The sequence below is a fragment of the Cheilinus undulatus genome, linkage group 5 (assembly GCF_018320785.1).
Source record: "Cheilinus undulatus linkage group 5, ASM1832078v1, whole genome shotgun sequence".
Classification (NCBI taxonomy): Eukaryota; Metazoa; Chordata; class Actinopteri; order Labriformes; family Labridae; genus Cheilinus; species Cheilinus undulatus.
Window position 1 is genome coordinate 27,777,496 of NC_054869.1, and position 13,582 is coordinate 27,791,077.

The following is a 13,582-nucleotide window of genomic DNA, read 5'->3' on the forward strand; positions in this document are numbered from 1 at the left end:
ACACTGCTCTAAATATGCAGAATGAAATCAAAATATCACTCCAACATGATGATGATGATGTACTGATGCAAAATAAATACCTTCATGTTTTAATTTGAAAAGCAGTGTTATTTCAGTGGCTGCCTTTTTGAAGCATTTACATTAAGATGTTTGTCTGAACTGATTTGCTGACTTTGAAATGTTGATTTCCTAATTCTCATAGCTGACAACATTATTTCAGTTTTATGATCTTATCTCACAAAGATAATCACTGCAAGGATTCAGCAGTGACACTAAAAAGCGCACTCCAAAACCACAAGATTAATACCATCTGCAGATGTTAGCTAATACTTGTGGGCACTACTGTGTTTCCAGTTTCCCGTCAGAAACTTCAGATGCCAAAAGAACATTCAATCTAGTAAGTAATTCAACACAATAGTTAGGAATCAGTCAGTATGGGACTTGTAACTGCTGATTTCTTTCATGTCTTTAAATACTTCTTTTACTTGAAAACTGAGCTGGAAAAAGATATTACTGCACTTTACTATGTTTGCTAAAACTCTATTGGACACACAGATGTGAATAAAACTTCTGTTTCTACTTATTGGACCCCCTTTACACATAAAAGTTGATGTTAAGAAATAAGAAATCCAGTTTTACTGGATTTGGCCAAGATGATGTTTAGATTGTGCAACAACCAAAAACTTCCAACCCAAAGCCACCACTGAGCAAAGAAGTACAACAGAGCCACTCTTTGGTTTTGTTTTCTAGATTGTTTTTCTTTGCTAAGAACCTTGTTTGTGGAGGTTAAAGTCACATTTTTGTAATGTATGTCCCTGTAAGAACACTGCAGTGATTGTATTTATGGAAATAACACACAGAAATGTCTGACAAGGACTTGCAAGTTTTAAACTCTCAGCCACCCTGTTTGATGCTCTGCTAATAAACCACCTCCACTAGGCTTCCATCATCATGTATTAGGTCAGATGAGCTAATCTGTGTTTGTTCACATGGTGTCTAAATTGAGTTTGACTCTGTTTCCTGACTGTCAGATGAATATGTATCCAACAGATTATTGCAATCAGGAAATTCAAATCAAAGTCTTCTCTTTTCTCAGATTTGTTCCAAAATACCAGCAACAGCAGCATAAAAAAACTTCTCAAAAGTGCAACGAATGCCAAATATTTAATTTTTTTAAAAGCAAAGAGTGTAATTACATTAACATCCCAGTGCAAGCTGCCATTAGAGTTTCTTTGTCTGTGAGCCTCACCAGGGATCTAGCGAGTACATTAACCAAACAGCTCTTCTGCAGTCATTTTCATGATTATTGTTCCTCCAGACATACTGCTACAGTCTGTAAAAAGCCCCCAGAATCATCGTAAAAACAGCTCATTTGCCTCCTCCTTAATAAAAATATCTTCCCGACACCATAATGATTCATGAAGAACAGCAGGCTGAACCTCATTTCCCTCCCGTTTTTGTTTTAGACCCCCTCTCTTTTCAACTGTCCAAATCCTATCAAGCTGTCATTTCAAAGTCCGGTGTGATTTGGGTTTCGCCCCTGGGTGGTGCACAATTAAAGCTCCGCTTGGCCCAAATAAGGCACTCACAAAACTGCTGGCATCTCCTTAAGGCTTACATCATGTCTCTGTTTTTTCCCTCCTTTTAAACTTCCTTTATCTGTGATGCTGTCTCGCCATCTCATCCTTTCTCTCTCTCTGTCTCTCCTTTTTTCTCCTACCTTCTGGCTCTTTCCATTCCCAGTTCATCCCTCCTTCCATTTAATTTCTTTATGGTTTTAATTATTCAAAGTCAATTTTGCCTGGCGGTTATCCTGTTTATTCTGTCTCATTTGGATGAGAAAACAGCAGCCGCTAATTGACCAATTAGGCCGGCTCCAGATGACATCATTGTAAGCTGAGTGAAGAAAGTTTGCTGCAGCCATGGAGCCCGAGGCAGTGTTCATCTCTGTCTGTGACTGAAAGATACCCAAAGGCATTTTTTCAACTCTTTCCATACACTGAAAGGTGCTGTTTTGCTGTTGATTAATTGGCAAACAATCCCAGGTAGCTGTGTGTGCCTTTTACATGATACATGATTTGCAGCTGCAACAGTTACTTTAAACCCAAGAATGTGTTTGGCAATATGAAGAGAAGAAGAGGAATGGTATCTTTTAAAGAAAATGATTCTGGACCAATTGTTCACATCGTATGGTATATTATTGTATTGTGTTGTGCTACGTGGTATTATATAGTATATCACAGATAGTGTGGTATTGCAGGTTATTGTGTAGTATGGAATTGCATCAAATTGTATCGTACTATGTCACATCGTATCATATCGTATCATATATCATATCATATCATATCATATCATATTATATCATATCATATCATATATCATATCATATCATATAATCGATAAGCCTTTGGTTCCCTCACTTACAGAACAGTACGTTGCAGTTTATCCTACTGATATGGTCCAATTTTTCTATGTTGTATTTTCCAATTTTTTTCCATTGTGTGTAGTAGATAACCCACGTAGCTAAAGTTGGTGATAAAATGAATGGATTGATGAGTGGAAGTTTACCTCAGTTTTTAGAGCAAGTGCCCATATGCCAAGGCTAGAGTCCTCAATGTCAGTCCCTGGAGCAGTTCCCAGTTCAGCACTGTTTGTTGCATGTCTTCCTCCACTTTATCTCCACATATTTCCTGTCCCTCTTTAGCTGTCTTGTCTGAATAAAGGCAAAAAGTCCTAAAAATCTTTAAAAATTGAATGAATTGACTCAGTTATGGGAGAAAACATGGTACCATTTTCATAGATACTCTTTAGAATTTAGTTATGTTAGAAACATAGGCTGAATACTAATTCGTCAAAATATGAAACTTGTGAATCGCCCATGTGTACCGATTTTCATGTATGTAGCTCTTACCTGGTCCCCTATCTCATGTTTGTGGGGCCCTTGATTGATTGACTTTCATGATTCCACAAAAATATCAAATTTTCCACTTGGGAACATTTTCTGTAAAGTTTGGTGTGTTTTGAGCAGGTTAAAGCCCTCAAATTAATGATTCTTCTGATACGAAAGGGTCCATGCTGACCAAGATCGGTGCTCAGGCCCTAGTAGGGGTGGATTTTTTACCATGACAAAGTCATGGGATTGCAGACTATTGTTTTTTAGCCTCTAGTTTCAGGCATCATGGTTTTTGGATCTAGAAGTTGGATAGCAGGGTGGATTTGCACTGTTACTCCTCTGTCCTTGTGAAGAAATCAACAACTTGACTTGTTGGAGCTTCTTTTCTCTCTGCTGCCCCTTCTTCACACAGTACATATAGGGAATACTGATTTTTAACTGAGAAATTGGGTTGTTTTACATTTTCTTCCATGAAATCTTACTTTTTTCCCACAAACAATGGAGTTTCCCTCTGCTGGCCATTAGAAAGAATGCAGGTTTAAGACTTTTATGCTTCAGCTTTACTTTTACAACCACAAGCTACATCCCTGATTAATATGTGGTTAGAATGTATAAACTTTTTGCTGCTGTGACTAACATGGCTACCTTTTTTTTTAAAGAAGAATCACAAAATTTATCAGGCATAAATTTATTTATCAAATCAACATTAGTTACAGGAATAATTTTTGTAAATTTTGTTGGATGTTACGTTTGTTAAAGTTTGACTGAACATGTCAAATGGATGTTTTTATGTGTTTTCTTGTATTTCAGATCCACGTTTATAGCCTTGAAATGGGCAAACCTGTGGTCTGTGTTGGCAACTCACCTGGAGATTTCTCCTGCATCAACCTAAGAGACAGCCCTCCTCACCTGCTGGTTTGTGGGAACAAAGACAGGAGGTAAGACAAACTCTTGACACAAACAGACCAAAAAAACATTAAAAAGAAGTAAAGACTCTAAAAACTGATAGTCAGAACAAGTGAGCCAAGAATTCAAGTTTTCACACAGTGACACCTGATAATGTCGGAGTACTTTGAGTGAAAAACAGGTGTTTAGAAAGTGTTAGAAGAAAAGGCTGTATTCAATCTATGATTTATTCACACTCTTTAGTCTCAGTCAGGAAGCTGCTAAAACCTTTGTGATAAAAATGAGAAAACTAAGATGTGAGACGTGTTATGTTGAATGGAGATGTCTTTCTGCATGTCTCCTCTGTTACCTGGGAAACTGTACAAGACAGACATCTGGCCACGCGTGCATGCATTTGCACAAGCTTGCCACATCTAACGTGGCTCTCCAGATGAGGAAAAGAAGAATAAAAGAGCCATTCTCACTCATCTATTCTGCACTTGTTAGCGGCTGCTGCGGTGCATGAGCTGGCAGGGAGACAAAAATCCCTGGCGCTTCCTCGTCCAAAGCTGCCCCTGCTGTTTCTATTCAGCACCAAATCCATCTGGCTGTTAAGTAGTTGGCTTAAAGTGAAAGATGGACCGTTTCATATTGTTAAGGATCTGTTTTTTTCCCTTTTTCTTGTTAGAAATTTCTCCTAGTAATCATATAACAAATGCTCCGACAGAAATGTTTTTGCTCAAGTGGATGCAGAAAAAGGTCTGTCATTGGTTTGGTTGAAGAATTACAAAGTTATTTTTTTTCTGCCAGAGCTTTTGTTTGCTTTTCTGCCTTAGCTTTCTTCTTTGCTCTCTGACAGACGAGTAGTTTTGTCAAAGATAAATGGAAATGATGGAGACTGAGGGACAGTCAGTGATCTTGGCTGACTAACAGGATGGCTTAAGGCCAAAGACTAATGCATCCCTTCTTTTTTGTCCAAATAATTTTTGTCCCTCTGCTTTTCATTAGATCCAGGGAGCAAATGATGGCTTATGATAAGGGCCGTCTGGACGACAGCCACATTTGTTCAAACAGAAGGAAAGCATAATTGATAAAAGTAAGCAAAAGAAAGAAGGAAGAGAAAGAGGAACACCTGTGGCTGCTGGTCACCTTAGTTACACAGGACTGAGTTTCAACACTTAACTGACTGTGCTGCCAAGTGAAAACTTTCAATGTCATCCGGTGGATTTTAAGTCACACAAGCAACAAGTTCTCATTTTTTATTTTTATTCTATATCGATGCAGAGCTTGTGAAGGCTATGATATTAAGTAGAATTGAATAAAGTACAAAAATATAAGACACAGGCACAGATAAAAAACATTATGTATAGAATATTTTGCATTCATAATCTGTTTTTGGGACAAGTATGGTGGCAGACACTTGGTGGCTCTTTACTCTCGTGCAGATACAAGATGACACACTACCTATAAAATATAGAAAAGATGATGGTAGCACACTCTCAAGCAAAAGCGACAAAAACAGAATGAACCAATGGAAGAAGTGAAGTATTTTTTACATATACAGTATATCTGAGACATACTTTTAGAAAAAAGACATGCAATAGAGAGTGCAAAGGTCCTGGGATAAATATCATTGTTAACTTCTTAAATACTGTGGGAAGAGCTCAGAAAAGTTTTAAAAGGCTTCAGTGACCCTCAGAGGATAGGCACACTTAACTTACATTTTTTTGTTAAGTTGTATTTTGCTAAAATAACTTCAAAGTTTAATGGGTGCTGTACAAACAGAATAGAAGAATAGGTTTAATTTCCTTGTAAAGGTACAAAATTTCTGTTGCACTTTTTTCACAGTAGGTAAGCAAAGTCATTAGCATTCTCTCATACCACTTTAGTCAAACAAGCCAAATTATATTGACCGTGATTGATTTATAAAATCAACAAAAGTGTAAAAAAATCCAAGGGGGTTGATACTTTTTATAGGCACTGTATACAGAAATAGAAATTGTGAGAATAGCATGTTTTTAATAACCAACAAAACTGACAACAAAACTAATGTAAGTGGGCTTGGTAAATGGACTTTTGCTTGTGTAGCACTTTTCTTGCCACCTGACTACTGAAAGAGCACTTTAAGGGCAGGTCACATTTACCCATTCACACCACATTTACACACTGATGGTGGCAAACTAAAGTGTCCATTAGTATGAAGCAGTCCCATTCATACATATTCAGACACCACTGATGGAGCAGTAGGAATTTGGGATTAAGCATCTTGCTCAAAGACACCCCAGCATGTGACTGCAGGAGCTGGGGATCAATCCATGGACTTATCGGTTTAGAGACATCCAACTCTACCACTTATCTTCAGCTCCATTTTATTGTTTTTTCTTTTCAAAAACCAAAATGAAAGAAATTATGTCTCTTTGAAACTCCAGTGATGATACCAGCGTATCGATTAAAACTTTTCTGGCCTCAGTATCTACCACCACCTCCTCAGTGAGAGATTGCTGCCACTTGAATTTATTGAATTAAAAATGTTTCAATTTGGACATTAGATGTAAAAAACATATGATTAATCATAGAGACAAGACACACATTTTTGTACTTACAAAAGCTCTGAGAGGAGATGCATGCATACTTTTTATTTCAATCTGATGATGTGATATCATCTATATTTTGATTGATTTCAGGAGAGCTCAAGAGATACACTATCATGGGAAACCCAGTTGTGTTATCCAAGATAATGAGATGATTTCGTTGAGACTTTATGAAAACAACCAAAATTTACTTGTTATCATGGCAAAACCAAGGGAAATAAATGCGTGTCTGCTCAGGACGTCAATACATTGTAGACTCTTTGACAAAATGCATTTTTTCCTAGGCACACATACGAGACCCTGAATATAACCCCATGACCCACTTTTGGGTCTCAACCCACTAGTTGAGCACCACTGAATTACATCATCACTAAACAAGTAAGCACTACAAAAACAAACAATCACTAAATTATCAGCAAATAAATGAATTTAAAAAAATGTTGCAAACTGTTAAGGTGAGGTACTGAATTTTTTTGATTATTTTATTGAGAACTCATTCTGTACTTGGTATCAGCCTGATCTTGAAGGTGAGAGGAGTACAGGTGAGTCTTACTCAAGTTGTAACTGAATTACTCCGCAACAGAAAGCCTGCAGGAAAGTTTATGCAAAGATTTAAGCACTGTAAATGTTTAATAAACTTTGAAGATGGACAACTTTGGATGTGAAACATGTTTTCATTTAAACTAATCCTGCTTAAATAATGATTAATTTGTGGTCCAGCATTGGAAAACTAAATGGAGTTTTTCAGAGCCTCTCCCACTCTGAGCTGCTCTGATTAATGAAGAGGAGTCTGCCCACTGACAGCTCACTGAAGACTGAGCTGCCTCCAGCAGTAGATTTATGGCTCCCTGTGGTCTGCCAGTAATGCTCAGTCCTCACTGTTAAAACGTGCGGCTCCATCACGTAATGCCACCGAACAGACAAGTAACTGCGGACAACAAGTCCGCGGTGCCCATTTAGTCATTTAACTCTAAAAATTTGGAAGTGGAAATGAAATCTGTCCGAGTCCCCTGAGTGGATTTGATTATGGTAATGAGGTGTTGGAGAAGGTGATGGCTGGATGGAGTCATGTCCTGGATGCTTTCTGCTGTAATAAAGCCACAATGACAACAGATGGAGCTGCAGGTCCCCTGGGTTGCTGCTGCCACTCAGACCCAGTGCGCACAAAGCAGCTCATTCTGCCATTTATCTTATATCAGTGTTTATAATGGATTAGAATAAATACTAATAGTAATTAGAATTATAACCATATAAAAATATATATCTAATTTTAATAACACCAATACTGCTGCTGCTATGACATGTCTACCACTGCTAAAACTATAAACATTACAGTTACTATTAAGTCTCATAATGGTGATAATAATGATGACACACATAATGTAGCAAAAAATGTAACACCAATCTGAATCATTGTTCAAAGTAAACCCCGTAGAATTGAATGTAGAATGATTGTAAAATAAATGTCCAAATCAGTTAATGTATGAATATTGCATATGAGTGTAAATAGGTTGTTGCTGTTTGTTTGAAATTAGGGCTTCCTGTCTCTGGGGAACTGATGTGTAGTGTGTCTTATTATTTTATGTGTGTCTAAATTTGTATCTTTGAAGACTCAGAATTTGAAATTGTAAAAAAAGAAAAAAAAAGGAGATTAAAAAAATGATCTAATCTGATACAAAACAAGGAAGTTTGACATAAAATGACTTTTAAAAACTATCAATTTAAGAAAACTTAAAAAAAAAAACAACAACAAAGTTTACAGCAAACAGATCCACACAAGAAGTAGATTAAAAAAAAAAACAACAACAATCAACGGGAAACTATTTGGAAAAACTGTCTTTTAGCCCATGTTTTGTATACAGCATAATTGTTGTTGTTGTTTTTTTTTTGGTAGTAATTCAATCATCATAAGTTAACTGCATGTTTGTGATGTTGTTTTTTGGTAAATGTTTACCAGCCACAGAGAGTTTGGATTTTAAGAATAGCCTGTGTTTTTATAGTTTTAGAAATAGAGGCATCGTTTATAGAGGCATCAGCAGCTCAGTCTGTAAAGACTTGTGTTGGGGACTGGACAGTTCCAAGCCAGTTCAAGTCTTGGTTGGACAGAGTTTCGAAAATTGGTCTGGTTGCTGGAGAGGTGAAGGTTTACTTCATGAATATTGCTGATAAAGCCTTGAGCAAGGCATCAAACCCCCAATCACTCAGGCAGGGGTGCTTTGTGTGCGGCAGCCCCTCATTCTGACATGTCTGCGTCAGTGCATGTCCATAGGATGTTTGAATATTAATGATGCACAATATTTTTGACATCATATCGGTAAAGGCTGAAATGAACATTTCTGCCAATATTTACAACCATTATATTGGTTTTAATGATTGGCCTATATTGGCTGTTAATATCAGCCATATTTATGTTTTAGGCTGGACCAACAGACCTATGTAGGCTTAAAGTCCCTGTTAAGTGAAATCCAAGCCTTGTGTCTAAAGACATTAGAAATGTTGGATTAAGGTTGCTGTAAACACGTGAAAACACTGATATCTATGTATGACTGAATTTTGGATTTAGATCATTAAAAAAGTTGTTCACCTTTTACCTGGCTTGGTTTTATTTAAGTAGGGCAAATAAGTGAGCCCATGACTTCATCATTCTTGATGGGAAATCACCCCACCCCCCAACACTACAATGATATAAAATCACAGAGCAGTTAATCTCAGTAAAGTCTGTTGTTAGCTGATGTCAGTGCCTTAATTGAATGTGAGGTAAATTTGCCAAATCTACTAGCGACAGTGACCTACGGGTCATTAAAAGTACCACAACAGCAATATTTGTGCCAGAAAACAGTAAATGTAATCCCCAAATTCTGTCTCTCTGCTCTGGCACAGAGCCAGGCAGCACAGCTCTGGTCAAAAGATTTTTTTTTTTTTTTTTTTTTTTAATTTGAAAGGATCCTATTTCTCCTGAGTGGGTGTGGCTTCAGCGTGGCAAGCCTATGTGTGTGTTGCATGTTCAATAAGTAAGTGTAAAAATGAAATTTCCCCTTGAGGGATTGATAAAAGGTATTTCCTTCCATCCTCTTCCTCTATATGTGATATCAAAAAACATTCCTAATACATTTCAAAGTTTACAGTTCTGTATTATTTCTTACTACAGTCATGAGTTAGATGTTGGTACTGTGTTTTAATGTCACTTTAATGTAATTTTTTTCTGAAATTGAGATCTATAGTTGCATCATGCTTATAACAAATTGATCTGCTTTTGTTTGTATATGTTATGTTTTTTTCTGATCTGCTGGTGAATATCGACATCTCAGAATGAGAATTGGCTTTACTGCACAGGTATATGAAGGTATACAAGGACTATAACTCTGGTGAACTTTGCTATTTTTGTACAAACATCAAAATTTACATATTAAACCGAAACTATTTTTACAGGGTGAGAGGTTGGGTAAACCCTGGACTGGTTGCCATTCAATCACAGGGCTTATAGACGGACAAACATTCATACCCACAGACAATTTCTAGTAATTAGTTAGCCTAATAAGCATGTCTTTGGATTGTGGAAGGAGACTGGAGCACCTGGACTGAACCCAGCCATGCACAGGGAGAACATGTTTGTTCCACGCAGAAAGTTCCTGTTAGAAAGGGATTCAAACCTGTGTACAAAACTTTCATCATATTTTTTCCATATTTTTGTCTTTATTTTTCATGTTTTTTTAAGTTACTTCATATTAAGTGAGTTCTTAAATGTATCATGGTGTTGGATTTGTGGTACTTGGGTTAATGCATGGCAAATAAGTCTGGAGCTGAAGATTTCAGCACATATGTTTCAGTTTGTGTTAGGCCTCTTGGCTCAGATGTTAAAAAGTTCCTCTAAATGAGAGAATAGTGTCCTTTTGTCTGGTAATGAAAGCACTCTTTGACGGACTGCACTCCCTCTGTTGTGTGGCGTTGGAGTCCTCCTCCTCTGTAAACAGGAAGAAAAATCCAAAATGACCATGCTTCACTGGAAGGAGCTGATACTACTCTACTTAGTACTGTTCTTTTATTGGAGCCTCCAGACATATTTAAAGCTTCCTAAGTGCATAACAGACCTCCGCCCTCATCTACCTAATTTTTATCCTACTGCAGAAATAAAGGCATCTTATTCTCATCTCTGCTTTGATTCAGGGTAAGGGTGTTTGACCTACGAGCTGGCTCCTCTGTGGTCTCCCTGTACGCCCACCACCTGGGTGTCACCTCAGTGCAGGCAGATGACTGGAAGATTGTGAGCGGCGGAGGCGAAGGATTGGTGTGTGTGTGGGAGATGAGGATGGGAGCCAAGCTGTGGGAGATGCACAACAGGTGTGATTTTTCTTCTCCCTCTGATCCTCTGAGAGGAGATAGAAAAAACTGCACCAACACTGAAAACATGTGAAGTTGAACAGTTGTAAAGGTCTCATATCTGTTTTCGTAACTGAAGTTCTCACATGTTCCAGCAGTGGAGTGTGCCCTTGAGATTTAAGTTAATTAAGACAGTAACAAGACCCAGAAGCACTGTTGTTCTCTAAGTGATCACAAATGCTTCAAAGGAATATTAGCATTGTTTCATGCCAACAGAGACAAATTTTGGAACTGATTTAGTTCACATCAACATGTGGATAAGATTTTTTTGCATCTGAAAACATGCAAAACAGATAAAATTTGTTTAGTCCAAGGCAATTTTAAGAAGTTTTCATGTAAAAGGCATAAACTCTAAAATAAAAATAAGAGAGAGCGTGGAGTTTGATGTTTGAAACTGAAGGTACTATTTTCTGTCCATGCCGCAGGCATCCTGTGCGCCATGTACGCTTCAACACCAGCACCCTGGTAACAGCCAACGTCCCCGATGACAAGTCACCACGAGGAGCCTGCATCACAGACGATGACCTTACAGCTCACCGCAGGTCACTGAGCATCCTCCCACACTCTCCTCGCTCTCTCTTCTCTTTACTCTTATTTTAACCCAGATCTCTCCTCTGCATCCATCCTCCCTTTTTGACAAGCTCACAAATCTGCAGTTATGTGGCTGTGTCTCTGTGCAGCAGATTTATAGGATTCTTGAAACAAAAGAGTATTATTTTGCTAAATAGGCTTTCTTGTAAAGAGAGTGTGTACGGTAATATTAAGCTACAGCAAGCTTCAAAATGGTTTCATTAAGCATTAAAATCCTGAATAGGTGAAGAAGGTAGCCTGGCTCTGTCCAGATCAGCGTGATAAAAGCTCTGAAGATCGCAGATCCTGGCAAAAATTTTGAGATACAGATACAATCATATTGATAGATAATTTAATCTTACCAACCGGACTTCTGGTAATGGCAGAAAAGAAACTGATCTGGCTCATCTTTTCAAGGCTGAAGTTTCCAGGTCTACAGCTGCTGCCTATGCCAGGACAGGATTTATTTGCATTGTTTTTCATGTTTTCTAGGTGATATTTTTTTTGAAGAAAGGAATTATGAAGCACACAGAGATTTAAAAAAACTATGTTACGGATACTACCAGGGAAAGCAGAAGTCACCTTTCATTACCTACCAACAATAACCGCCAATAAATGAAGGGCTCTGACTTTGAGGTTGTAAGCACAGGACCTTATGTTGTTGTCCCTTTAGACATTTCCAGGTCAAGTAGGGCAGTGCTACTCAGCTCCGCCCACCTCCATGGCTAAGTGCTATTCAAAATTGAAAAGTCTTTCAACAAAAACCTCACTTCATAAGTAATATTTATAAAAAGGTTTTGTTACATGAATACATTTCAGATAATGAGGGAGAAAAGCTGTTAAAAATGTCCTTCCTGGTTCATGCTGTGAGCAATCTCAGAATGCTTTGCAAGGACCAGGAGGACCACTTTTCTCCCACAGCATGTCAAAGATGGTTTACAAGCAGCAGTGCATGTCTACTAATCAACTTTTGCTACTGTCCTGATTGAGAGTCTCGTCGGCAGTGCGTTTGTGCGTTGAAGAAATATTTAATGTTTTGAATTTGATGGTGAAAGCTTGGTGAAAAGATCTATCCAACTCTACATTCAAAGTAGCTACAATAAGTTTGTGAGTATGATAGTGAACACATTAATCCTCTGTTGAGCATTTTTTTAAAGATTAAATAAGCGTATGTCCTCTGTTGTTTATCCTATTTTTCTCCTTTAGACACCGGGGAGTGATCTGCCATTATGACTTCTCAGAGGATGCACTGTCTCAGGATCACATCCTGCCCATCTGCAGGTCTGACTACACAGAGTCACATGGATACAACTACAACATTGGCTTGGCAGTTCCTTATGACAGGCTCACCGGCTCCCACCCATAGCACTGACACACACAAGTACTACAGACTGAAACTGAACCGTTGCTACAAACTTTGACCTCAGATCATTTGATGCTTCAATCTTTTGACTTATTTTGTTTCATCTTCTTCCTCATGCCAAGCTTTTACTGTATCTGATCTGTAACTAATGTTGGTGTTTTAACTGCTTAATGTTAATTTCAACTGCTCAGAAGATGCACAATGCATTATTACTGTTAAACTGCTGGATTTTTAAACAATGTTTGACTTCTTGGGTTGAATTAGTGTTGCTGTGTGACCACACAGCAATAAACAGTCACATTTCTACCTCATTTCCCTTTGCCAATACTTTTAACCTAGAACAAAGACATTACAAATGCCTATTTAATCACAAGTCTTTCATTTATTCATTCATAACTTTAAACAATTCAGTGCAAAGGCAGCTCTAATTATGGAAGTTAAAGTGTTCAAAGTACCCACCAGGGCTAAAATAATGAGGGTATATTTTTACTAGAACCACTGTTATGAGTTTGTTTTAAGTCTCAGGGGAACAATAAATTAAATCTGAAACTATTCTGGATCTGCAGAGGAATGGTATGTGCCACAGTCTCACGCTCTGGATGTTGGCCATAACAGATGACCCAGGGATGCCAGAGCTGCCACTGAGCATGACTGACTGCCCCTTCACTAAAGTATAAAGAATCTTTCACAGTACAAACTGGTCACATTTAGATTAGTAGAAAAGGAGGAGAAAACAGAGAGGTAGTGTGTGAGTTTAAAACTTGATGAAATCAGAAGATGATGGGAAAATAGATCTCTCTGAAACATGGGACACTTGCTCATTCTTTAAGCACCACTTAGACAAAACTCTGACTGCACAAGAAGAAGACAGTCTTTGTTATAAAAATATAATTACAGGATTAA

At 37.9% G+C, this 13,582-nt stretch overlaps 1 protein-coding gene across 1 annotated transcript in view; it reads left to right on the forward strand.

Moving 5' to 3' along the window:
- fbxw8 (F-box and WD repeat domain containing 8) overlaps positions 1 to 12,685 on the forward strand; it is a 29,900-nt gene extending 17,215 nt beyond the window's left edge. Inside the window, exons 8-11 of the mRNA XM_041786876.1 lie at positions 3,704 to 3,831; positions 10,534 to 10,707; positions 11,172 to 11,288; positions 12,523 to 12,685. Of these exons, the coding sequence (XP_041642810.1) occupies positions 3,704 to 3,831; positions 10,534 to 10,707; positions 11,172 to 11,288; positions 12,523 to 12,682 (579 nt within the window). The 3' untranslated portion in view covers positions 12,683 to 12,685. The remainder of the gene's footprint in view (positions 1 to 3,703; positions 3,832 to 10,533; positions 10,708 to 11,171; positions 11,289 to 12,522) is intronic.
- The last annotated feature ends 897 nt before the right edge of the window (positions 12,686 to 13,582 follow it).